Source organism: Porites lutea, chromosome 12 (genome assembly GCF_958299795.1).
Source record: "Porites lutea chromosome 12, jaPorLute2.1, whole genome shotgun sequence".
In the NCBI taxonomy this organism is placed as follows: Eukaryota; Metazoa; Cnidaria; class Anthozoa; order Scleractinia; family Poritidae; genus Porites; species Porites lutea.
The window spans coordinates 5,987,647-6,014,503 of record NC_133212.1 but is presented as its reverse complement, the minus strand read 5'-3'; the positions used below and the strand labels follow the sequence as shown (position 1 = coordinate 6,014,503).

The window sequence follows — 26,857 nt, the reverse complement described above, 5'->3', positions numbered from 1 at the left end:
AAATGTTGTCTTTTAACCATTTTTTCGTCCATAATACCGGTGAAGTATCGAGGGCAGAAATAAGCGTTGACAGGCCAAATGAAACGTGAACTTAGAGTTTGCGAACAAACAGAGGTTTTTCTTCTTTTCTCTCCCGCGCGAAGGTTACTATCACTACACAGTGCATGAAGCATTCTAAACTTTGACTGAGTAAATCTTGTTTTTGCCGCAGTAAGTCTGACATTAGAGGTCATGAAGCAGGTTTGTTACACGCATACCAGGGGGGTACTCAACAAATGTTCATACCGGAGGAAGCTCCTCCAAGAGATCCAACCCTTTACCCTTTTTTAGTAAAGTCCAACTTGTGGTCTATCATCATTGCTGCGTTCTGATTGGTTGAGCTACTACTAAGCTATATGTTATAGCCCACTAGTAGCGAAAAGCGCGGGCTTTTTGGCGGCAAAAAAGGATTAAAGTTAGCTTTAAAGTTTTTTCATTCTCGATATTTTTGACCAACTAGTTGGATTTTACAAAAAAAATTATTCCTCTCGCCCTTAAATATACCGTTTTTCACGAAACAGGTATCCCTGTCGTATACCTTCTATTGACAATCGGTACCTTTTTCACATACCTTGTTTAGAACTTTGCATCCCTTTTAACTGCCGTAAATGCACTTCCCTTAAATAGAAATCAATCACAAAAATACAACGTTTTCTAGACTTTTTAAAGACATAAAATTCATCTGTTAGCCCTTTTACAGACCCAAATGACAGATTTCCTTACCCTTTTTATATACTTCAACTAGTGAAATCCCTTCACTTTCATATGTCTGAAGCCTGAAAAAGGTACCCCTTTCCAACGAAACCTTCCCGTATAGGCCATCATAGGGAGTACCTCCCTCCCCGGACATGCATACTGAGTAATAATTCCTGTGGTTTATGTTTCTGTAGGTGTTCCTGATAGGGTTTGATCTCAGTTGCAGTTGTTAAGTACTAATTTTCTTTGACCACTGTTAAAGCCTAAGGCTTTAATTTATTACGGCTAAATAAGGAGTTTAGTTTCTTGGTTTTCTCCGTAAGTGTCGCTTTTTCCGCGTTGTGATTTGTTTTCTTTAAGGTCAAAGACGCTTGTTTGCACTGAACGGGTATGATAGTATCTGACTCGGTTATAGTGGTGCGAGGTCACTGACATGTCCTAGTGTGTGAGAGAGTTTGAGAGTGTCTTTTAATATATAGATTTAGCCAGGGCTAAAAGCGAAGCTCCCGTTGATAAATTCATAATTCAAATCAAACAATAAACTTGTAATCCACAGATCAGGGCACATTCATTTGACGTTTGAGGCAAAGGCTAAGTGATTTTAGAGAAAAATAATTTGACAGTCCAAGAGTGAAACAGCTTTTACATCGAGTTATTAAATAGTCTTATTTGTACACCCAAAAAAAGCAATCATGTTTGATCACAGTAGATTAGGCCTGGAAAACAAATAGACCTACCTATTCGTGTATTGTATTTGCATTAGCTGTTGCATCATAATGTGGCATTCACCACTCTCTCCAACATTGCTCCGTTTGAGAGACTATGGATAATTGGACAACCCCGAAATATAATTTTAAGAAACACACGCACCACGATAGTCCTTGGTGGCAGCCAATTTACACGTTGCATTCCTCTGTCTAAAAGAGAGGCCAAAATAAAAAATCAGGCCGGATTTTTTGTGTTCGACAAGTTCAGTTTACTAGTAAATCTTGGCGACGAATCTGCTGGCGTGTAGACTAGCCTTTTAAGCATACTTTTTCTCATCACGTCTCAGGTAAACAGTACTATGAGGCCCTTGTTTTTATCATACAGACCTCGGACAGAATTTGTTCTTTTTTGCCCTATTTAAACCTAGAATTCTGCAGTTTTTCACAATTTTGCAAGAGAATTTGCACTCATTCAATACAGTCCGGTGGCTAAAGGCTCAGAGTATACAGAGCGGACAAAAGCACCAAACTTTGCATGGTTGTAGCTTAGGGCATGTTAGTCAATATTAGGATCGGTGCCCACAGCTACCTCTTCAGGATTTGCAGCAACTGCTCGCTGAAGTTCTTCAACAACCTTCCATGATGGGTGCCCCGTGCTGAAAATTGCAATCCCTTGTTTTTTGCCATTTTTTGATGAAAATCACATAAAAAGGCAAGTAAACCTGCTTATCTTGTCGATGAACCGTACTCGTCCACCCTTTAGCGACTTCATTATGGGTAATGCAAGGCTATAAGAACCACCGCCAGATTATCGTTGTACCAGCTCAGGAACTTATCAAAGATAAGAAAGGGTCTCACACAGGAGTTTAGCGAAATTGCTGTACATGCTTTTATTTCATCTAAAATAGACTATTAATTGCAGTTCACTGCCCCCAGGATCGTTACTCGGACTTGAAAACTTTGTGAACACATTATTCATTTTACCTTCACTGGCTTCCTGTTAGCTATCATGTTCTTTTTAAACTTCTTTTGTCAGTTTTCAAATCACCTAATAACCTTTCACCTAGCTATCTAGCGGACAGACTTAGTTATCAAAGGCACTCCAGGAACTTGTGGTCTCCATCTCAGCAGCTGTTAGAAAAACCTCGAAAACTCACGGGGCCAGGCTTTTTCAGAGTGCTCCCCTAAACTGTGGAACTCACTACCATTAGCTAGATTTGCTCAAGTCACCATCTTAAGCTAGTTTAAAGAAAGGATTGAGAACATATCTTTTTACGCAATTTTTAGAGAGTAAGTCAATATTTTTGTAAAACGTCTTTAATATCTGCAGATCATATACCTAAACTTATAGAATGTATATTCATTTTTTTGCATGACTTATTATCGTTATATACAAACTTTAATGGCAAAATAATTTTAAAACATATGAATTTTTGTTTCCTTCTCTTGTTCTTTGTGAATTGCAAATAGACTTTAATATATGTTATTGCGTGCCCGAGATATATATTTTTTCCTCTTTAACATTGTAAAGCACCATGGCCATGAGCTCAGGATATGAGCGCTATAGAAAGAAGCCATTTTTTACTATAATTATTAATTTTAACCAGACGAGTACAAAAGTAAACTCAGTATAGTCATTCATAATCGGCACAAAATGTGAAGAGAAAATGTGGCTTTCGATAACAAACTTATCACCGCGAAGAGCTTCAAACTTTACTTAAACCAGTAATGATTCAAATTGTACACAATTTCCCCTAAAAACGGCAATTTTTTCTAGTAGATACTTATAGTCCATGAAAAGACCCCTTCAAGCAGCCATCTTGAAATGCCATTTGGGACTGTATACGCGTCTGAAAACATCTTCCTTGGATTTTCCATTTAGTTGACTTGTTTTTGTCATCGGTTTTAATAATAATACAATTTCTTTTTTTTTCATTTTCATGTTTCATTAAAATAGTGGCAAAAAACAAGGAATTGATAGTCTTAGCACAGGGCACCCACCAGTGTGTATCATTATTGCTATATCATTAAGTTGACTTGTTTTAGTCATTGGTTTTTATAATAATAGTATCAATACAGTTTCCTTTTCCATCTACTTGCCTTTTTATGTGATTTTCATCAAAAAATGGCACAAAAACAAGGGATTGCAATTTTCAGCGCAGGGCACCCATCATGGAAGGTTGTTGAAGAACTTCAGCGAGCAGTTGCTGCAAATCCTGAAGTGGTAGCTGTGGGCACCGATCCTAAAATTGACTAACATGCCCTAAGCTACAACCATGTAAAGTTTGGTGCTTTTGTCCGCTCTGTATAGATCTTGCTAAAATTTTGCACTAAGCCACCGGACTAATATCCACGACGATCAAAGCACGCCCTTCCTTTTCACAACAAATTATAGCATTGAATTATAAAACGTTTCCATGAAGAGAATTCTATAATGCCAGGACTTTCAGTTAGAAAAATCTTGTCCTATGTGATATGCAGGGTAATATGGGCTTTTAATGAAAACGATAAAAAAATTCTCAAAATCACTTTTCGGCCAGCCGGACGGGGCTCACTTTTGACAGGCACCAAATTTGCAGGGACTGGTTCACGATAATGCGCATGTGTGAGTTCTGACATTAGCTGATTGTTTTTCAACCAATCGGAAGTGAGTTAGATGCACGCAAGTAAATTTACAAAATTCAAATTAATTGTTCGCGACGCGAGAGTATTTCCGGGCATTTGGTTTGATTTTATTTATCCCCATAATTCAAGTTTATTCTTTGCTACTCCCCAGATATATGTTGCAGCCGATAAGAATAAGATTTACAGCCTTGTCCCGCTTTGAAACAAACATTTACCAATGTGTATTTTTACGAGGTGGTACCCACGCTTACAAAACAGTCACCGATCGGCAAGCAAAATTTGTAAACAAACATCTTATTACTGTTCTCTCAGTTCGCCTTATATAAGCCCAGAATTCCTACAAATAGCGCCTGACCGTTGACAAAAACACACAACGTATGAGAATAAAGATTATCCTTAATTGAGCATAAATTATTGCTTATCAGCAAATGAACAAATTCATTCGCGTTGCATCGGGTCAGTGTTCCGCAAAACAAATGTTATCGAGTAACACACATAAAGAAACTAGATTATAAACAGAATATTCAGGCAATAATTTAGTTTAAAAACATCAACTCTTAAACATATACGATCGTAAAGCAAAGATACAAGGAACATTTCAAGTGTACCAGATCGGTGAAGATCGCGCGGCCTGTTGCGGTATAACTACAGGTCGGAGTCAAAAATCAAATCAAAGTTGAACGAACTCATGCCTTTAACCACTTTCCAAGTGTCGTGTATTCTTTTCGTATGCCACACACTACTCCTAGAACCATACTAGATCGATAGGCTAAGCTTCTCTATCTCCAGAGAATCTTGAGAACGTCCTGTTGCCGGACGGCCACGATGCTCTTCTGAACCTCCATGATCAAAACATTATTTTTTGCGTCTTCTTAAAACGTAACCAGTCAACCGACACAACCACACGTTAATCACCACTACCGAAGTATAACTAGACCAGCCAAAGCGACGGATGTCCGAATAAAAGGAAGGATTTTCAATGATTGTACCGGTAATGGCGATTTCGAATTTAGTGTTGACCCGACAAATTTATTCTGAAGAGACAAACGGCGCGCATGCGCATTATCGTGAACCAGTCCCTTTAATAGAGTTACCATTAACGCTTCAACATGATAGATAAATTGTTATGTTTAGGTTTTATTTCCCTTTATTTATTAAACTGCGTACGGTTTTGTTATGTGTAATCTTTAAAAGCGAGTGATATTTCCGCGCGGCGTTTTGAGTATTCCTGAATGAGATGTTTATGTTCGACTGGATACAACCGATGCAGCGATAAAAATTGCGAGAGGGACTACTAACAATCAATAAAATAAACATAATTCGGTGAAACATGTACAGAGACAATAATTTTCACTCACGAAGAGAAGTATTGAGAGTAAAGTGTCTTTGAAAATCATGAGTCAGGTAAGCATAAGCTTATTTATGTTTTAAGCCGGCTTCCCGGTGTTTGCTCTTTTTCAAGATGAACTCGAGGCAAGAAAATCGCTCAGAGCTTTCTGTTTACAGCCAAAATCATAAGTAAATAATTTTCGGAACATTTTCTTTGAATTTTCGGTCAAAAAATGTCTAAAGGCGTTTTAAACCTGATACTATTGTAGGTTAGATCATTGCTCGTGTATAAACTTAAGCCGCATAAACCATACGCTCGACTTCAGGAAACCGAAAAAAAAAAAAACACATCAAAGACAACAATTTCTCAGGCTTACCAGTCGAGATGCTGCTTCTGAAGGTCATCAAGTGTTCCAGAATTTTCAACCCTCTTACGCCTCAAGCAAGGGCAAGTGAGTAAGCTCATTTTTGAAAACGATGCCATCCGAAATCGGATTTCCAATGACTTTGACAAGCGGTGCATTTGTCAACAAAAAGCGCAATAAACAAACCAGCCATGAACTACAGAACAATCTTGATAGCAGCTGTATTTCATTTTGTACACCAAGTAGAAAAAGCCAGTTTAAAACATCACAAGATGACACAAAACTCTGTAAGCTCCAGCTATCAGTAAGCAAGTTTCCAGACGCTGCATAAATTTTCCGCATGAACTCACCTGTCAAATTTTGACCAATCAGAACATAAAAATTGGACGTAGAGCGTGATCAACGCGTGACAGTGAGAAAAGTCAAAAGTGATTGCCTTCCCCGCATGTAAACGTAAAAGCCGGTTGAATTTTCGCGTCCGAGGTCAGTTCGAAATCAACATTTTAAAAGTGCGGCTCATGAACTCGAGTTATTTCATACGCCGGGGCGGGGGGAAGAGACGAGGTCTGGGACCGAGAAACGATGTTCTCACAACTTGCAAAGCGGTCACCCAGCGTGGTGGTCAGCGGATAATTACAGTATTTTTCCCACAGTAAAATAATATTTTTAGACTTTTTAGAAGCAAGAAGCGAACCGACAGAGGAAATCAGAAATGCGTAAAAAATTGAAAAAAATCATATCATGCGTCTTTGTTTTCCTTGCATATCGTATTTGTCTTTCGGTACTGAAATGCGGGGGAAACTAAAACCCAACCGTACTAGATCTTAACCAACAACAACGCGCTCTATGGATTTATTTATAGGTTACATCGTTTTTGCAGGATAACTTGATACTGATAAAAATTACTGGAGCAAGTGCCAAATTTATCGGAAGCAAGTACATTCAAGAGAGCTTTATAACTTAGAGCTTACTGCTCTACATATCATAACTGAATAGAAATTAACACTTCATAACATTTCACTTCGTTTATTTCGATCAGTCAACACCTTGATTCCAAAGTTAAAATTCAAAACGATCCTAAAACAAATCACAACTACTACTGAAAGCTCTGTACCTTGAAGCGACTTTAACTTTCCTAAGGTTTTCAGCAAAACACTGCTCGATAGCTAGCTCTGACAACTCTTCGGCGGTTCTTAGCAGCTATACGGAGCTATATGTTGCATATTCCAAACTCTGCAAAGGGAAATTGTTTAACAGAAAAAGAAAACCACACACTATGTCTGAAAAACGACATAAAATCAATAAATTTGCGAATTACCAAAATATTATAGTGAGAAACAGTCCCGCCTTCGGCTGCCATGTTTTTGTTTTTTTCTCAAGACCGTTGATCTATGGTTTTTGGACGTAAAGCGCATGATCAGTACACAAATCCGCTGGCAAGACTGTTGCTGATCGCTTTGCAAGTTGTGAGAACATCGTTTGGATTTCATTTAAGAGAATGTATGGGAAGTAGCTTCCCCCCCTGTCATATCCTTTTTAAAAAAATTGAACTTGAGCCCGCGATAATTGAAAAGTAGCAACCTGTCAGCGGATACGTTAAAAAAACGCTCGAACTCAGTGGGTCGATACCTGAGCCCGCGATAGGATCAGGCGATACTGGTCAGCAGAAACACTATTTTGACAGCTGTCAATTAATCAAAACATGGATGTACAATATCAGGTCGCAGGCTACCAAACTAGCTAGAAAGTGTGAGATTAAACATTGGTATACCTGTGGTGCGGACGGACGGAAGGTCGGGTGGTCGGTGTACGGTCACGTGATTGCCGAATTTTCTAAGATGGATCGATTTTCTAAGCTATGGGACTTCGAATTGAGCCCGTGATCAAATAAAATATCAGCGCAAAACTTTAAACACTACGTGACCTCAATGGATAGACTAATGAGCCCGTGATACACTCAGGTGATGATGGTCAGCGTATACTCTAGTTTGACAGCTGTCAATTAGCCTTCATTAGAATGGCGAATATTCGAATTAACAGACTACGAGTGTGAGTAAAACATATCCGTCCGGCATGTAGTGGAAAATGCCAGATCGTGTACCTGAGCGAACCTGAGCCCACGTTATTAGTTTTCTAATAGTGGTCTGCACATGTCCCATTTTGACAGCTGTCAATTGACCTTAATTTGGCTTGCCAATATATCTTTAAACGACTGTCAGCCAACTGACAGCCTTGCCCGGCGTAATTTTGTTTTTATGTTGAATTGGTAAGTGAGTATGTACTCATACGGATGGCTTACATAACTAAAAGGCTAGTCAAGCTGTGCAAGATCCTTTGTGACATTTGATATCGGCTTACATGAGGCGTGTGTACGGGTGGGCGGGCGGGCGGGCTGGCTGGCGTACGCTACGTCATAACCAAATTTTCTCAGATGGATAGTTTACAAAATTTTCTTACCCATGGTGCTCCGCTCTGCGCGCGCTTCGCGCGCGCGAGGAGCTCCGCTATCAATCCATGTTTTATAAATCAGTGTTTTATCAATCCATTTTCTATTAATTCATGTTTTATCAATCCATGTTTTGTGAATCCATATTTTCTTAATCCATGTTTATTAATCCATGTTTCATCAATCCATGTTTTATTAATGCATGTTTTATCAATCCATTTTCTATCTGAGAATTCATGTTTTATCAATCCATGTTTTATGAATCTATATTTTCTTAATCCATGTTTTATTAATCCATGTTTTATCAATTCATGTTTTATCAATCCATGTTTTATCAATCCATTTTCTATCAATTCATGTTTTATCAATCCATGTTTTATGAATCCATATTTTCTCAATCCATGTTTTATCAGTCCATATTTATCAATCCATGTTTTCTTACTCCAAGTTTTATTAATCCATTTTCTATCAATTCATGTTTTATCAATCCATGTTTTATGAATCCATATTTTCATAATCCATGTTTTATCAATCCATGTTTTATGAATCCATATTTTCATAATCCATGTTTTATCAATCCATGTTTTATTAATCCATGTGTTATCAATCCAGTCCATGTTTTACCAATCCAGTCCAGTCCATGTTTTATCATATGCCCTTTCACCTTCCATTTTATTTTTTACCTGTATACCATTTTTAAACGCCTTTTAACCTCGGAAATATCACTTAAAAAGGTTTTATCGTCATTCCGTGGGGCAAGTGTATTACAATTGCTTGCTACGTATATATGTATAAAATGTATCTTTCAGAGACGGTTGTTACTTTAACACCCAGATTTTATAAACATATAACCAGATCATGTTTTAGGTGCAATGAAAATTTAAAGCTTTCCTTTAGTTTCTTCTTACAGTCATTAGGGTTTAAAGTTGCATACCCGCTATTAACGAAATTTCCTTGTTTAATGATTAAAAGTTGTGATTGTACTTTACAGTCCGCAATTGCACAGTAATTTTTAGTGAGTTATTGTAACTCCAAAAATGGAGTAAACATTTTAGGTACAGGATAACCTCTTTTTTAGGGTTACTTTAACTCCTAATTTAACTAAAAATTTGGGGTCATTTTTACTCCTGAAAAAGAGTTCTTTTACGCTCAGTCTGGAGTTAAAATAACTCCGAAATGGGTTTATTTTTACTCCTTACATAGGTTGTTATTACTCTTTTTGGAGTTACTTTAACTCTGAAAGTAGAGTAAAAATTTTAGGTACCGGATAACTCCTTTTATATCCGCGGTCATTTTTACTCCTGAAAAAGAGTTATTTAAATTCCTTTTTGGAGTTAAAATAACTCCCCAAAAAATAACTCCACGGTAAGGTGTTAAATTATCCCCACTAGAGGAGTTATTATAACCCTTTAAAAATTACTGTGTGGACTTTAATTTCAACCGTTCCTTAATCAACTCTTCTATACTACATTTTGTGCTACATAGACTGTTTTATGGAATCCCCTACGATATTGTTTTGATTAATTTTTTTCGTATTTTTAGCTATTTGCATGCTAATAGAAAGGATTTTTCCCCAAAAGGTTCCAAGCATCAAAAGTGCATCAACCATGGCTCATTCAAAAGAATATACCGATGAACAGCTTAACTATTACAGAATTTGTTGTCTAACTACTGATATACTGGCGGAGGGTCTGAGAGAAATATTTAAACAAGAATGGGACAAACTGTACAAAACAACAAAAGGAGAATGGAAAGACGAACGTCGTAATGGAATGGACTTTTACAACGGAGAGTTTCCTCGAAATCAAAAAAGAAACGCCCATCTTTTGGCCACTATCAAAAACGGAAACAGAGGGGAATGGGACTGTACAAAGCTGTTTTACGCTATCCTTTTCTCTGATTGCGTCGGGCCACGTCTTAGCGCAATAGTCAGTAAAAATGTGGATGATCTAAGAAATTTCAGGAATGAAGAATTCGCTCACATGTCACAAGGTAGTCTCTCTGAGATAGATTTTCAGAATGCTATTACCAAAGTTCATGTTGCATTTCAAGCGCTTGGTCTTCCCACTGAAAATATTCAAGACCTAAGGTGTCAGAAAACTTTTCCAACAAAAGATTTAACAAAGGTCCTCAAAGAAGTTGATAATCTGAAGCAAGAAGTTCAAGAAAAAGAGGGTCAGCGCCAGGTCCTTGAAGATCAGCTCCAAAATGAAGCACCTTTATTCTGTGTCCTCCCTCCCAAACCCTCGCATGAAATCGGTGGTCGTGAAAGTGAAGTAGCCAAAATAGTCCAACAGCTGAGGGAACTAAATGAATCCAGTGACAACAGGTTGAGTTATGTATACATCTCAGGGAATCCTGGAAGCGGAAAATCACAGCTAGCTGGCCTCGTAGCTAAGATATTCTTTGACGAAGCCAAAGAAATGCCATGCGGATCTACATTTGTGATGACCTTAAATGCTACAAGTCCAGATTCACTTCTGGATTCGTATGCCTCATTTGCTCGCCATTTGAAATGCCCAGATTATTCAGTTATGGAAACCCTTAGCTCGAAGGATTGGAACGTGGAGGAAAAGATCGCAAATCTTAAAATGCTTATTGCTGTAAAAGTTAGCTGCTACACGTCGTGGCTACTGGTGGTTGACAATGTCACTAATATGTCATCAGTGCATGTCCATTTACCTGAGCCAGGAAACGAGGCCTGGGCAAGGGGTCAGTTGCTGATTACGACCCAGGACACAACGTCTATTCCTGCAAAGACCTCTTTTGTTGGTCATATCTCAGTGAGCAAAGGAATGGAGCCCGATGATGCTCGTTCATTTTTATCAAGGCTTTCTGGGATCCCAGATGGAGATCATGAGCTAATGACAAAAGTGGCACAAAAACTGGACTATCAACCCCTGGCTTTAGCAGGCGCTGCCGTCTTCGTCAAAGAGATCCGTCAGGATGAGACATCGAGTCATTTCGGCTGGGATGAGTACCTAAAGATTCTGGAGAAAGGTAAACGGGAAGTTACAGAGGATACTCTTGCCAACACCAACCCAATATACCCAAAGACAATGACAAGTGTTACAAAGCTCGCCGTTGAAAAGCTAGCGAAATCCGACAAATTTGTAAAACACCTTTTCACTTTCATTGGCCTCTGCGCACCAGGACCAATCAGCGTGGAAATAGTAATTAGCTACATGATGAATGTAAACGAAAACTTCGATGAAGCAGACAAGGAACCAATTCGCCTTAAATTTAGAAAATGTTCACTTTTACTTTTCGAAGATAACCACAGTGGCCACTTCATTCGTGTGCACCAGGTTGTGCATGATGCTATGAAATTTATGACACAAAACTATCCAGAGCGTCAAGTCGCTCATGTCGTAAATAAGATTATTACATCGTTCAACGAATATATATGCACTGTTTTACCTGAGAATAGGAGACTGGACACCGTACATATCGCTCCACATTTGAAAGCCTTAACTATGGTAACTGACGAGGTGTTTTTCAAAGAATATCTTCATGATAAAGGCATTTCAGAAAAATTTGAAAACCTTGCAGAGATTTGTAAAATGCATTGTGAATTCAACGAAGCAAAAAAATATTTGGAACATTCACTCACCTTTAGGCTTAAAGAGTTTGGTCCTGAACATGTGTATGTTGCAAGAAGCTTTAATAACCTAGCTATGATTTGCAAGGACTTAGGTGGATTCCAGGAAGCCAAGGAATATCAGCACCGAGCTCTAGCTATCCAACTGGAGAAGCTCGGCCCGGAACATGTTGATGTTGCAAGAGGCTTTAATGACCTAGCTTTAATTTATAAGGATTTAGGTGTCTTCCAGCAAGCTAAGGAGTATCAGCACCGTGCTCTAGCTATCCAACTGGAGAAGCTCGGCCCGGAACATGTTGATGTTGCAAAAAGCTTAAATGACCTAGCTTTAACTTACAAGGACTTAGGTGACTTCCAGCAAGCCAAGGATTATCAGCACCGTGCTCTGGCTATCCAGCTCAAGAAAATCGGCCCAGGACATTTTCATGTTGCGAGGAGCTATAATAACTTAGCTTTAATCTACCAGGCCTTAGGTGACTTCAAGCAAGCCAAAGAGGATCAACAGCGTGCTCTAGACATTGACGTTGCGAGACTTGGCCCGGAACATGTTGATGTTGCAAGGGACTATAATAACTTAGGTTTAATCTACTATTGCTTAGGTGACCTCGAGACAACCAAAGATTATCAGCAACGCGCTCTGACAATCGATTTTGCGAAGCTCGGCCCGGAACATGTCGATGTTGCAAGGGACTATCACAACTTAGCTTCAACTTGCCTTTGCTTAGGCGAGCTCGAGCAAGCTATCGATTATCAAAAACGAGCTCTAGCTATCGATGTTGCAAAGGTTGGTCCTGAACATGTTGATGTTGCAAGGAGCTACAATAACTTAGCTTTGATAAATCGGGCCTTAGGAAACTTCGAACAAGCTAAGGAGTGTCAGCAACGTGCTTTAGTCATCCAGATCGACAAGATGGGCCCAGACCACGTTGAAGTTGCAACGAGCTACAACAACTTAGCTTCAATGTACCGTCAGCTAGGTGACCTCGATAAAGCAAAGGAGTTGCATCAAAGTGCTCTAGCTATCAGACTGGAGAAGCTGGGTGCAGAACATGTTTCTGTTGCAACGAGCTACACTAATTTAGCTACAATTTACCATGACTTTGGTGAACTTGAGCAAGCCAAGGAGTATCAGTCCCGCGCTCTAGCAATCCAGGTCGACAAGCTGGGTTTGAATCATGTTGACGTTGCTAGGAGTGTAAATAACTTAGGTATAATTTGCAGGGCTTTAGGTAATTTTAGGTGACTTCTAGCAAGCCACGGAGTATTATCACCCACGTGCTATTGGCCGAAACATAATTATTTCTTTTAACTTAACCAAAGCAAGCCAGGGAGCTCCAGCAACGTGCTAGAGCTGCCATACTATACTGGACAAGCTTGCCTCTTAAAGATAGTTCAGTAGTTAATCCCTCAGCCCACGTCGCGAAATAATTAATTTCATCTACCATCTTTTATTTAAGTCAGAAACATGGGGTTTGAATTTATTAACTGTTAATTTAACAATCAAAGTAACGAGCTTCAGGAAACAAATTGATTGCACCGACAGTAAGAAACTTTCTACTAAACTTTCAAAAAGTAAATGAACAGCGTGATGGTTATCAAAGTTTATAATACTCACTGAAAAGCATAGGGGAGAAAAGTTCAGGCGAAAACGTAAATTTTCCGGACAGCAAAGCGACAAGGAAAAGGAGTCCTCACTAACAGTGAGCCCTCTTGGGAAAAAAACGAGTCATATGGATACAGATGATGTTTGCTGCCAAGCGTCTCTTTGGGTGCTGTATTCCAAGAGTCGTTTTCGACAGCTGACACAAAATACTGATCTCCTTTGGCAAGTCGTTGCAGTGAAAGCAACACCACATGCAACTTAGCTTTGAATGTCCTTAGTAAGCCACAGAACTAGATTTTTACTTTATTTATACAGTACTGAATAAATCGAGAAGTGGATGACTTTAGTCATTGCGAATTAGTAACCCCAGTCATTTAGTCCACTTCAGTTTAGAATTTATATTGAGTTTCTTTCCCTAGTCATCTTAAAGAATATTTATAGAAATGCCACATAATAACGTAGTCCCACCGAAATAGTGGGAATCCAACCGTGCGTTATTACCTTGGAACGAAATCCCCGGCTCTTTATTTCAGATGATCAAATTAGCGAATTTTAAGTTTGCTTTCATACCTTTTTTTAAAATTTTAATTCATTTCTTTTTTGCATGACTTTAAAGAGCAGTGTTGTTTGATTCCGAATTCCAGATTCTGTTCCCATTTCCTCCATTTTTATTCCATATTTTAAAGCTCCCTAATTTCAGATTCTGCGTGACTGTGTTTTATATTTTGTTTATTGTTTATTGTTTTTGTTTGCCAAAAAATTGTACAAATCAAATAAAATCTAATTACTTAAACTCTCATGGCGAGGAAGCCCAAGAGAAGCCACCGGGCTTATAAGGAATGGGCTCCCTCAGTTAGATAATTAGAACAAAATATTATCATAATTACACATGGGAAAATCTATGGCCGAGCTACAGTTAATCTTAAAATAAGTATATTAGATAGTCGTACTAATCATAGTTCTAGGATAAAAAAAGCGAAATGACAAAAAGAAAACAAAAAAAACAACAACAAAAGAAAATAAAAGAGCAAAGGAAGAAAAAAACTACATATATATATATATATATATAAATTACTATTTATGATAAGAGGAATGCTTTCAGCTTACAGCAAAAGGAAGCGGTACTTGTTGCATTTCGAATTTCAAAACTAAGAGAGTTAAAAAATTTAGGACCTTGGAAACTGATGGAGAACTTTCTTATATTGGTCCTGCATTGTGGTAAATAAAAATGCTCCGAACTTCTAGTGCCATAAGAATGCACCTGGCGTGTCACCAAAAACATGTTATTGAAGCTATAAGGAAGTAAGCCAGATCTGTATTGATACATAAATTTTCCTATTTGAAGTTTGTAGATACTCTCAAGATTCAGAATTTTTAAATTTTTAAATAAGGGGTCAGTGTGAGCATCGAAAGCACTCCTCGACATTATTCTTACGACCCGTTTTTGAAGTGTGATTAATCTTCTGAGGTTTGATGGGTAGGTCGATGCCCAGACGCTCACGCAGTAGAATAAGTATGGGTAGATAAGGCTAAAATAAAGCATCCGTAAGGAGGAATTATTAAGGCAAAAACTTGATTTATAAATTATACCTATGGCTTTAGACACTTTCCGAGCAACATTATGTATATGTGATTTCCATGTTAAATGTTCATCCAAAATTACACCAAGAAAAGTAGCTTCCTTAGCACGATCAATCGAATAATTACTAATATTAAAAGCTAGATCAAGTGTTTGCCTGTTTTGTCTCGGTCTGAATATGATAAAATTAGATTTCTTAACATTAATAGATAGCTTATTTGTATAAAACCAACAAGTTATCTTTTTCAATTCTAAATTTACAACTTCCATAAGATAGGAAGCATCAGTATGCGAATAGAAGATATTAGTGTCATCAGAAAATAGTATCAGCTCTAAGACCTTTGACACATTACGTAGATCATTTATATATACTAAGAAAACAGGAGACCTAAGATAGATCCCTGAGGGACTCCGCAAGTGATATCTAATGATGAAGAGTTGTAACCATTATATTGCACAAATTGTTTTCGACAAGAAAGATAACTTTTAAACCATTGTAAAGCAATACCACGTACTCCATAATGTTCTAATTTGTCGAGCAAAATTTCATGATTTACTGTATCAAAGGCCTTAGATAAGTCAATGAATAGGCCTAAAGTTACCCTTTTATTATCAAGTGCATCTGAGATCTTGTCATTCAATTTGATTAAAGCATGTGCAGTAGAATAATTTTTCTGAATGCATACTGATTCCGGGAAAGAATATCATTTTGATTTAAAAAATTAATGAGGCGATTGTAGACGATTCTCTCTAGGAATTTAGAGAAAACTGGTAACACTGATACGGGTCTGTAATTTGTGAACAAAGATTTACCACCAGATTTAAACAATGGAATAACTCGTGCAATTTTCATCTCTTGGGGTACAACTCCAGAATTAAGAGACAAGTTAATCATATACGTCAATGGTGCGCAGATTAAGTTAAAAGACTCTTTAACAACATTCATTGAAATACTATCATATCCTGGAGCAGTACCGGATCGAAAGCTGCTACAAATCTCAGTGACTTCTTGTTCTGATGCCGATTGAAGAAAAAATGAGTTAATAAAGCCTCCATTCAAAAAAGAACGATGAGATTTGTCAGACGCCGGAATTGATTTAGCTAAGTTAGGTCCAATATTCGTAAAATACTCGCAAAAACGGTTTGCTATATGAGTAGGATTAAATATTTCTTCTTCATTAGATTTGTGCAAGTGTTTTGTAATTTGCGCGTGTGTTTTGTCCCTGCGAGTTACCGTGGTAGTGATTTCCAAAACACTGTTCAATTGACAAATCGACAACAATTTTCCATAATTGGCCATTTGCACGATGCCGTCTTTCTACTACTAAGACCAGAATCCATGTCGTTTATTCTTTCTTATTTACATTTGATAATTCTAGTAAGGTTTAAATAACAAAAGCCCTAATTTGCACAAAAAAGCAAAACCCTGAAGGATTCTAGTAGTAGTAGGAAAATGACTTCATCGTGCAAATGGCCTATTGTCTACAATCACTTAGATCATAGAAATAATTACAGAAGGTTCAAGCTTAAGAGCTTATGTATGTAAATATCTACCAGCAGTGGCAAATAGAAGCATTTTGAATTGCCCCCCCTCCCCCCCCCCCCACCAAAAAAAAGCTCCTGAATAACACTAATTAAGCTCACGCATGATGTCTATTTATACCATGCGGCTCAAAAGAAGTGAATGTGCTTGGCGACATAAACGACGTATTCGTTTTTCAGCACTTTTTTTGTGACCTCCGCTGTTCAAGCATAACGCCACCGAAGTTGGTTTGGATAGCAATATGTAAATAAATTTTGACTTGAAGTTCTATTAACTGTATACAGCCTTCCCAGTATAAAGACTATAAACAACATCCTGTTTGGACAAAACGGGGCATATCAACGGATGGTTGTAAAAAGAACGAGCTCATAGTAATGAGTGTCTATTTGGGGATTGTGTTTTTTCAACTATAATCTTACCACGTCATTTAGAACTAAGTCCTCACCAAGAAAATACTCCGATGTACCCGCTGGGCCACGGCCCATGGATGGCTTAAACATAATCGGGAACAAAAAGCTGATGACATGCCATGATGCCTAGATAAAGCGAATCCTGTGTTTTAGTTGGCTACCTGAGCGGGAAAGATATAATGGGCCCATTTTGCCCGCTCTGGATTTCCCGCTTCGGTCCCACAAGATAAAGTTCTCCATTTGGCGATGAAAGAAGTCCTTTATTGACCAAGCTTGTTCGGGCAAGATAGCTGGATATTGGCGTCGTTCTTTTTTTGTCATGACCTCGAATTCGTCTCGGTCTACAAAATGCAAAAGCATAATTTTACCATATATCCAGCCATATTGGAGGGTCTCTATGGGGAGGTGCCTTTTACGATTATCGGCTAAAGTTTTGGCCCTTTTACGGCTATCGGTTAATTTTTTTCAGTTATAGTTAACAAAAAAGTTAAAAATTAATTTCCTTTGTTTTAAAGAGTTTAAAATTAATAAGTGTGTATTTTTTTCAAATCTTTAAAGAAAAATAAAGGTCTTAGGATCATCTCGGAATGAAATAAATTATTCTAACTTTTGATAAATTTTAGTATTTGATAGATCATACTATAATCTTATCACGTCATTTAGATCGAAATCCTCACCAAGAAAATACTCCAATGTACCTGCTGTGCCACGGCCTATGGATGGCTTAAACATCAGGAATCGAACAAAGAGCTGATGACATGCCATGATGGTTAGATAAAGCGAATCTTGTGTTTTAATTAGCTACCTGAGCGGGAATCCTTTGAGGCAATTTTTTAAAAAGCTTTATAACTTTGACAATTTTACATGTAGAAGACTGTCAGACCACAACAAGAAAACATTTGCCATAAAATATGTTCACATGTCACACACATCTAAGGTAATGACGTGATCAGTCACGTGAATATTTCCGAATTAGTTTTTTTTGTTGCTGTGACAAAATTTCAATGACGCGTCAAACACAAATAGCATATTGTGTGGAGCATTTCAAAATAACCAGTTGACGTCCGGGAGACTAGGCCGAGGGCTGTAGAGAGTCAACTTTTTATCATAAGGCAGAGAAAATTTGCGGGAAAGTAATGTTCTACCTGATAATTTTTTTCATGACCAAAACAGGGACGTGACGTCATCAATCACGTGATCAAAGCCTTTTGAATGTTTTAGTTCGTTTTTAAAGTACCTTTTTTGTCATAAATTGTGGCGATCTTAAAGGATACATACAGTTATTTCGACAAAGGTTGTTGAATAAAGTGCACCCACAATCGCGAAAGGTATTGTGGGTGGTTTTGAGTTCACTGTTCTTCAAAGAAATTTGAGAGAATGGCACGAGAGGCCATGGACATATGTTTGCGAGTGCTAAAGGAAAGCAACAAAAGTAGGTTCGACAGGTTCAGTGTTAGCAAAGGTATGATTATTTAAAAGACCAAAATTCAGCAGGAAGTTTCTTCAAAGAGCTGATGTTTTGCACACCGTGTGCTTTCCTGCATGCCTTCTTGAGATTTGTGCAAAACGGTGTGGAAGGCCAATGCAGAAATTTTTTTCCTGGTCTACTCTGCATGCATAATTTTTTTTTTCACTTAATTTTCCCTTGCATCATTTTTTTTTGGTATTTCCCCCCCCCCACCCCCCATAACTTTTCTAATGGTCCGTCCCTTAGTCTCTCTCTCTCACAACGTTGCGTGACAAAGCGAGAGGGGCCAGAACTGGACTACATTTGATTCAAAATGTTGCATTGCACGAATATAATGCATTAATTATAGAAACCTTATCCATATTGGATAACAAATTTTTCTAGAGACTGGGAATATTTACAGCCAACGGAGTTAAATTCGGCACCATCATATCCGACGTCTGAATCAACTGCCGTATTTAATTTAGACTACGAGTAGTCCTCCCATTTTTCCTCAGGGATAGTAGAGCGTGCGAAACGCGAGCGCGCGTGAAAATCACCCCACGCGAGAAAAGGCGACACGCGGCGGGGAGAGAGAAAAATGAGGGACTACAGACAAAGCCTAAGCTTTTGAACTAATGCGTTGCTCTCACAACGCAAAACTCTGATTGGCTCTTCCATGGAAATCTGTCAACATCTGTCAAAAACGCGCTAGCCGCTATCAACACTTGACATAATCACAATTTGCGGAACAAACAACTAGAGCAGAACAAATAACAGCACAGAACAAATAACTAGAGTTGCTCTTGTAGCAGCAACTAAGAAGAAAGCCAACCCGGCAAACTGATGAGGTTCGCGTGGAGAACCGAAACCATGGTCTTGCCTAATCTCAAAGTAGGAATAACAGAACATTCGCAAGGCTGTTACAAATGTAAGCTTTTTCAAAAGTTATCCCCAAGGGAGGAACTACGCACTCTAGTCCAAAGACTCACATTATCTCCAGAAAAACAAGCGGTAGTTAAAATTCATGAGCCGTCATGACTGAGTCACATCGCAGTTCTCCATAGTTGATGTAGTTTTAGTTTAAGCTGCCATCCATTCTTCGAGATTAGGATATCACTATCCGTCGCGCTAAAAACGCTAACGAGCTGGGCCCAGCGTGACAAAACATTGCAGGAAACCGTCACACTCACGGCCAAAAAGAAAATCGCTTAAAATTATTGAGATCCAGGAGGCAATCGCCGGAGAAATTAAACAACCCAAAACCCTTATTTCAGTTATTTAGCCGCATTGAAGAGCCTTACTTTTCAAAAAAGGTCAACGAATATGCTCTTGCATCAGAGGGCAAATCATGCCGACCATAAACAATAACCTCAGAAAATTAATATGCGTGTCACGACCTTTCAGTATGAAATAAGCGGCAAAAATCACATTTGCTCAGTCAAAACGTTTTCCTCCAGAGCATATTAAATACGAACCTCACACTCCAAAATCAGTCGGCCGTGAAGGGTCAAAAGCTTGGGCTTTGTCTGTAGTCCCTCATTTTTCTCTCTCCCCGCCGCGTGTCGCCTTTTCTCGCGTGGGGTGATTTTCACGCCCGCTCGCGTTTCGCTCGCTCTACTATCCCTGAGGAAGGATGGGGGACTACTCGTAGTCTATATTTAATTACGTTCATCGACTAAAACAGGTGTTCTGCACTCATAAGAAATTCAACTTTTGAAATTAAAGGGGCCTAACATGACATAAGTTTCAGCTTAGTGATTTGCAAACTTTTATTAAGTTGTTGTTTTCTTTTCTGTAATTATAAGAGCAGTTCGTATCTCTCTTGGTAAATCCATTTTATTAATCGGTTTGTACCGCGACTTAACTGATCAGCTTTAATGGTTGATTTTACTTTCTCTTTGACATGATTTCTATGTTACTGGACATGATTTGTGTTTCAAAGAGAGCGATCAATTTTCATCCATTCATTTCAATAAAAGCAAGTGGAATCACTTCTCACTAAAGCGGACAACCTCGAACCGTGACTTCGTCGTATAAATATGCGGCACCGAAGAAAGACAAGAAAGCTAATCCTTTTTGATCAAATTATTTTAAGGTTTAAACCCGTAGCTTCATATAGTGTAAAATAATTATGATTCAGTTATACCGGTATCACTTATAATAATAATAATAATAATAATAATAATAATAATAATAATAATAATAAGATCTAAAGAAAGAAAAGATCTAAAGCCAAAAATTCAATATCCAAGAATGCTACTAAATTCAAAAGGGAAGTAACAATGCCAGAGATTGAGAACAGAGAAGATAAATCTGCCTCTGAAAATGCTAAAGCCCTGAAACACGTGTTCAAGTCCAGGATGAAGTCAATGAAAGAAGAAAAGTGGAAAAACAAAGCATTGCATGGCCAGTATCCAAAGATCCTAGAGAAGCCTCATGTAGACACAGTCACCACCAACAAATGGTTGTCAAGTAATTTGAAAGGAGAAACAGAGGGACTACTTGTTGCAGCTCAAGACCAGGCAATAAACACCAGAAACTACCAGAAAGTAATATGTGGCCAGCAAGTGGAGAGCAAATGCAGATTGTGTTCGCAACATGAAGAGACAGTGGACCATATTGTATCTGGATGTGAGGTATTAGCCAAAACAGAGTACATCTCCAGGCACAATAATGCTGCAGCATTTCCCCATTGGAGCATGTGTAAAGATCATGATATAGCGATTACAGACAAATGGTACGAACACGAACCAGAGACCGTGATACACAATAAAGATAACAACATCACCATCATGTGGGACATGCCAGTCAATACTGATAGAACTATAACAGCGAACAGACCAGATATCATCCTTAAAGATTCAGTGAATTCCACCTGCAAACTTATTGATATGACTGTCCCATCAGATAGAAACATCGCACTGAAGGAAACTGAAAAAAAAATGCAAGTACAAAGACCTAGAACTAGAAATACAGAGAATGTGGCATATGAAAACCGTAGTGATCCCTGTGGTTGTTGGTGCGCTTGGTACAGTGAAGAAGGGTATGGTAGAAAACATCAAGAAAGTATCAGAAAGAGCTAATATGACAGAGGTTCAAAAGATCTGCATGCTGGGATCTGCACGAATCCTCAGAAAGGTGCTCAGTGTATGAACAGAATGATTGACTTGAGTGACTGACGCTCTAGGTGCATGGTTTGCGCCCGGCTGATGTACAAAAAGAACACCAGCAAAGACTGTGATAATAGAGACAATAATAATAATAATAATAATAATAATAATAATAATAATAATAATAATAATAATAATAATAATAATAAATTTTTCTTAGTTAAATTAACTCTTTTTAAGCTAAATTAAGTGCTTTTTAAATCGGCAGGAATTGTAAATAGTGTTTTTGAATGAATAGTTTTTTCCTTTTTTTCAAGCGAATTAATTGTAAATAGGATTTTAATAGTTAGCATTGTTGTCAATAAAATTTTTTCATTATTATAATAACGATAATAATAATAATAATGATATAATAATAATAGGGGTTTTGGGTTTTTCGGATATATGATTCCTGACCCTCAACTCCCTTCCAATCTACTCAAGTGTACCCCCTAGCCATGACCTAAGGAAATGTGCTCCCTCGTGCCTAGCGTCTTCGTTCCTTTGACTAGCGGTCGTAAGTCAACCCAGCATGCGCAGTAAGGGACGAACAGCAGGAAGTTTTCTCTTTGATAGTTTTCCCTTCGTGATTCAAGCGAAACCTCTTTACTGTCGTGCTGCCTGCCTGGTGCCTGACTAAGGCTGCAATCGGTAAGTATATACAGTTGAAACAAGGCTTTTTGTAGTAATTTCAGTTTATATTACAGAGCTACAAGTAATTTAATGTAAAGAAGAATCCGAGACCAAGGCTCCTTGACTCAGTGACGCTATATGAATGTAGCACTGGATGTTTTACCTTGAAAGTGTTCGACTTCCCTTTTGTGACGGTGCTTAGTAGTGTGCAAACAATCAAGTAAATGTCCGGCCATCAGGCACGGTTAAAGATGTAGAGGGAAACTCTATAGATATTTTCACGGTTTATGACGCCATCAAACACGGCTAAAATTACAATGAATGTATGGGATTTTGGCCCACTTGGAACTGCTATAACGCCGTTACAAAGAGGCGGATTTCCAACATTTGCCACTACTTTAAGTAGTTTTATTGATATAATTCATTCAACAGAAAATAAGGCTATTAAAGAAGGAACGACGTCTGTAGATTCGAATTATAAATCTCCTCATGTGGCTTCTAATTTCATTGTAATTTGCATAATGTTGATTAGAAGGATTTGTATGAAATCTTAAAAATTCGTTTACGGTCGCTGTAACCTTAATCTCTTCTTTATACTTCATGAAAGTAATCTCAGTATGAATGTCTATTAAAATATATTTTCGTGGAGGCAGTGCCAACTTTTAAAAATGGTATTTTATGCTCAAGGTTTTGCTAGTGTTTGTGATCCTATAATCCAAATGAAACTAGCGCAAACACATTGCGGTTTATATGTTTGCCTTAAAGTTAAATGAAACATGTTTTAGAAAAGACTGAACTACATTGTACTCCAACATTCCTCAGAAAAAACACGATTTGACAAGTGTCAAAAGCAAAACAATCAAATTACTTACACTCTTCTGAACTCAGAACGCACTGGAAAATCTGTTGCTATAATAATATCATACACTCCATGCATGTCCAATTGTTTTGAATTATAATTGCAAATTTAAACGAGACTTACCTTAAGTTGAAGTTTGATGGAGATTCTACAAAGTCATCGTTCTGGAGCTAAGGAGTCAGGTGAGATGTGCGTGCATAACCAGAGTGTTCACACTTCGAGGGCAAATGATCAGGACTGTAGCAAAGCCACAGGGTGGGTAGTCCACACATGGGAGGGCACCTGACTCCTTAGCTCCAGACCAATGATTTCGTAGAATCTTAATCAAACTTCAACTTAAGGTAAGTCTCGTTTAATTTTACAATTCTACTTTGTCATTGGTCAATGTTGCTGAGGAGTCACGTGAGACTTTAAAGCGTCATGATCATGAGCATAAACATCAGCATACATGTAAGAGTAAACAATATTTTTAATAAAACCTGAAACAGTAGAGTACTGGCGGTAATTAAACCAAACAATATCAAATGCATAGACATCAGGGCCAAATTATCAGGCCGAACTAAGTTTTATTAACAGTCAAAAGTCATGCCCATCTTTTAGAAGTTCTTGTCCAAAATTTTTAATGATAGCTGTGGTCACACTATAGACTTTTACCTAGTTAAAACTGATTTACCTAGGGCAAATTCATTAAAAATCTCCCGAGGTAAATTCATCTCGGGTTTTGTTTTATCTGGGTAAAAATTCTGGGAAGGTCACACTTCTGATATCGGCTCCCAAAGTTTTCATGCCAGTTGAATTTTTTGGAGCGTAAATTCAAGAAGGCAAAATGTGCAGGGATCTAGCTGATCAAAGAGACATTTTTTCTTTTATCTCGCTGTTATTTCTTATGCTAATTCAACGTGCAAGGTGAAGAAAGGCAAAGATGTAGGGATCGAGACGTAGACAACTTGTGCCCCCAAAATTTCTTTCACAGTGTGATTTATGTGCGGTTCTGTCATCAAGACCTTCGCCGATGAGAGTCTATTGGCTAGCAACCTCGGTATTTCATTTTTCCATAGCTATTGCTTTGGGGTAGCTTTCAAGGGAAACTCTATTGTTCTTGAGACATATCCAAGACCCAGACGATAAAATTTCCCCAAGGTAAGTTACCTAGGGAAAAATCAGTCACACTTAAAAAATCAAGTTTCTGTAGGTAAACTGTCAACAAGTCGTGTTTACCTAGGTAAAAAGTCTGTAGTGTGACCACAGCTATTGTCTTGGATGGGCTTAGAATAAAATTGAGCAAATGTGTTCAGGTTGCTCCAGCCAGTGGCAGACAAGATAGTGTCAACAGGGACCTGTTTCTTGTTTGCAGCTGAAACGACAGCAGCTCTAGTACTGTGGGCTTTGTACACACCAGTGTCAATTCCTGCATTGGTTAGACCAGTTTTTATCCATCTGAAAATAGTGTTAGTCGACACCGGCTTGTGAGGTTTCTGGTAGTCAATAAGTAACTGGTCAGTGTCTCCTCTGAGTGAAGACGTTCTATCAATGTATGTCTGTGTGACAACACATAAATTCTGATCAGGCTGATGTGCTAAAAAATCAATGGGCTGAAGGTGGTGACCTGGTCTGTAGTTTTAAGTGGTGTGCCAATGGTAAATAAACATTTGGTTTCAGACAAGGTCATTGAAGACAAAGTTAGTGCATTGAGTATTTGGACCCTCTGACCTGATAAAAGGGCAAGTAACATGGTGAGTTTCCTTGACAAAGATTTGAGGCTTAAGCCCTCTCCAAGAGTCCAGGCTGCCAGAATCTTTAAGACTTTATTCACATTCCATATGTCTTTGTACCTTGGAAGGGCTGGCCAAACCTCAAACACGCCCTTCACAAATCTAGTTTCAAGCAGGTGACTACCAAATTGAATGCTTCCTGGGAGCACAATTAACGATGACAAGGCACTGTGGGCGGTGTTTAAACAACTATATCCTACCCCAGTAGCAAAAAGCTCTTCAAGAAAGTTTATACCATCTTGTAAAGTGGCTTGAAGTGGATTAATGTTCTGTTGACGGCAGAACAATCCCCACTTTTTGTAGTAATTTTGGTTTTGGCTTGCAGTATCAGACCTCCAGGACTGTATGATAAGCCTTGAAGCTTTGGCTGAAATTTCTTGGCTTTCAAGGGATCTCCGGACAAGTGGCACATCAACAATTCTAGTTTGGGATATAGGGGGGGGGGGGGGGGAATCTTTGCTGGGTTTCCAGGAAGAGTCAGCAGTGTTTTTTCTGTTTGGGAGGAGGATTGGGTTGTCGGTCAACATTTGCATCAGCATAGGCCACCATGTTTGAATTGGCCATTTTAGAACAACAATGACCCCCTCAACTTTTTCCTGCTGAATCTTCTGTAGCACTCTAGACATTAGAGAAAATGGAGGAAAAATATAAGAAACAAATTCTTTCCATGACAAATGAAATGCATCTATTGCAACAGCCCCTGGGTCAGGGCACCAGGATACATAGTTTGGAAGTTGATGACTTATCCTGGATGCAAATAGATCAATAGTAAGGAGAACACTAAGTTCACTGATGCAATCTTTAAAAACTGTGTTATCAAGAGTCCACTTAAGTGGGGAGTCAGGCAATCTAGACTGTCTATCAGCTTCCACATTCTCCACACCTGGAACGTGGACAGCTGTGAGCCAGACGTTTTGTTCGGAACACCATAGCTAAATTTCTTTTGAAAGGTCATTTCTTTTTTTCAGAACTGCTGGTACCCATATGGTTTGTATCAAACAGTGCAGTCATGTTATCTACCATGATCTTCACATGCTGTCACTTTATTGTCAATGAAAAAGATTGCAATTCAAGGAGTACATATGTATTGCAAGCAGTTCCAGGTAAGTAATGTGGTTGTTGGCCTGTTCGGCAGTCCAATTTCCACCTGTAAAAATATCATTTAATGAACAGCCCCACCTAGTGGATGAGGCATCAGTGAACAGGACAATGGTGGGCTCACCATGACTTATGACATTGTAGCTAGAATTAACATGCATAAACCACCATTCTAACTCTTGATGGGCCTTCTCTGATATTATCATAAAGGCATCAAAAACACCATTGTTGCATTTCAAGGCTTCTGTTTTGTCCCTTTCAAGTTGTCTGAAGTATGGTGGGCCAAACATGACCCCTGGAAAACTAGATACCATGTAGCCAAGGGCTTGTGCCACATCCCCCATTTTAACTTGGGATGCATCGAGAAGCTTTGTGCAAATTGACGTAACATTAGCCATTTTTTTCGCTTGTCAAATTAATTCTCGTCTGCTTTCTCAAGTAAGTTGGAAATCTCAGAGGTAATAATAACTTGTTCTTCCCCACTAAAACGTTTCCCTGTTGGAGGATGTGTCTGAGAAGGCCTGGGTACTGAATTCAATATATTGGCCTGATACCATTTGAAGAATTTCAGTATCTGAAGTCATTTGGTGCTAAGCGGGAATAAATTGTGCCAGCCTACTGCTTTTGAAGCAGCTTGTTTTTGCAACAAGGTATGCAATTAATGTAGGAACAAAGCCTACAAAATCAGTTACCCGCAACGAGTTTAGTTTCGAAGTAAAGTCTTCGTTTATTTTTTAATGGGCTCCTCCTTTTTGTCTCACGGTTTTTGCTTCCATTTGGGCTGGTACTGGCCTTTGCCTAAAAAAGGCTTGTCCTGTTCCTGACGCCAAGAAGGGTTAGAGGAAGAGCTGGAGCCGCTGTTGTGGCTAACAGCTGTGTGGCTAATTCGATTTGAGGCCCGAATTGCAGTGAGCTGGGCCTGAAGTTCGTCTCCAAACAACAAGGTTGTGACT

The 26,857-nt window shown here is 38.5% G+C and overlaps 2 protein-coding genes across 2 annotated transcripts in view; both read left to right on the top strand.

Annotated features, from left to right (window-relative positions):
* The window catches only part of LOC140953615 (uncharacterized), a 107,232-nt gene that overhangs the window by 20,311 nt on the left and 60,064 nt on the right, over window positions 1–26,857 (top strand). The window lies entirely within an intron of this gene.
* On the top strand, window positions 9,805–13,051 carry LOC140921740 (uncharacterized). The gene has a single exon (XM_073371748.1). It carries the CDS (start codon window positions 9,815–9,817, stop codon window positions 13,049–13,051), a length of 3,237 nt encoding a protein of 1,078 aa, XP_073227849.1. The 5' UTR covers window positions 9,805–9,814.

Excerpts from the sequence above, each read along its gene's own strand:
- LOC140921740 (XM_073371748.1), top strand. The coding sequence starts at position 9,815 with ATGGCTCATTCAAAAGAATATACCGATGAACAGCTTAACTATTACAGA.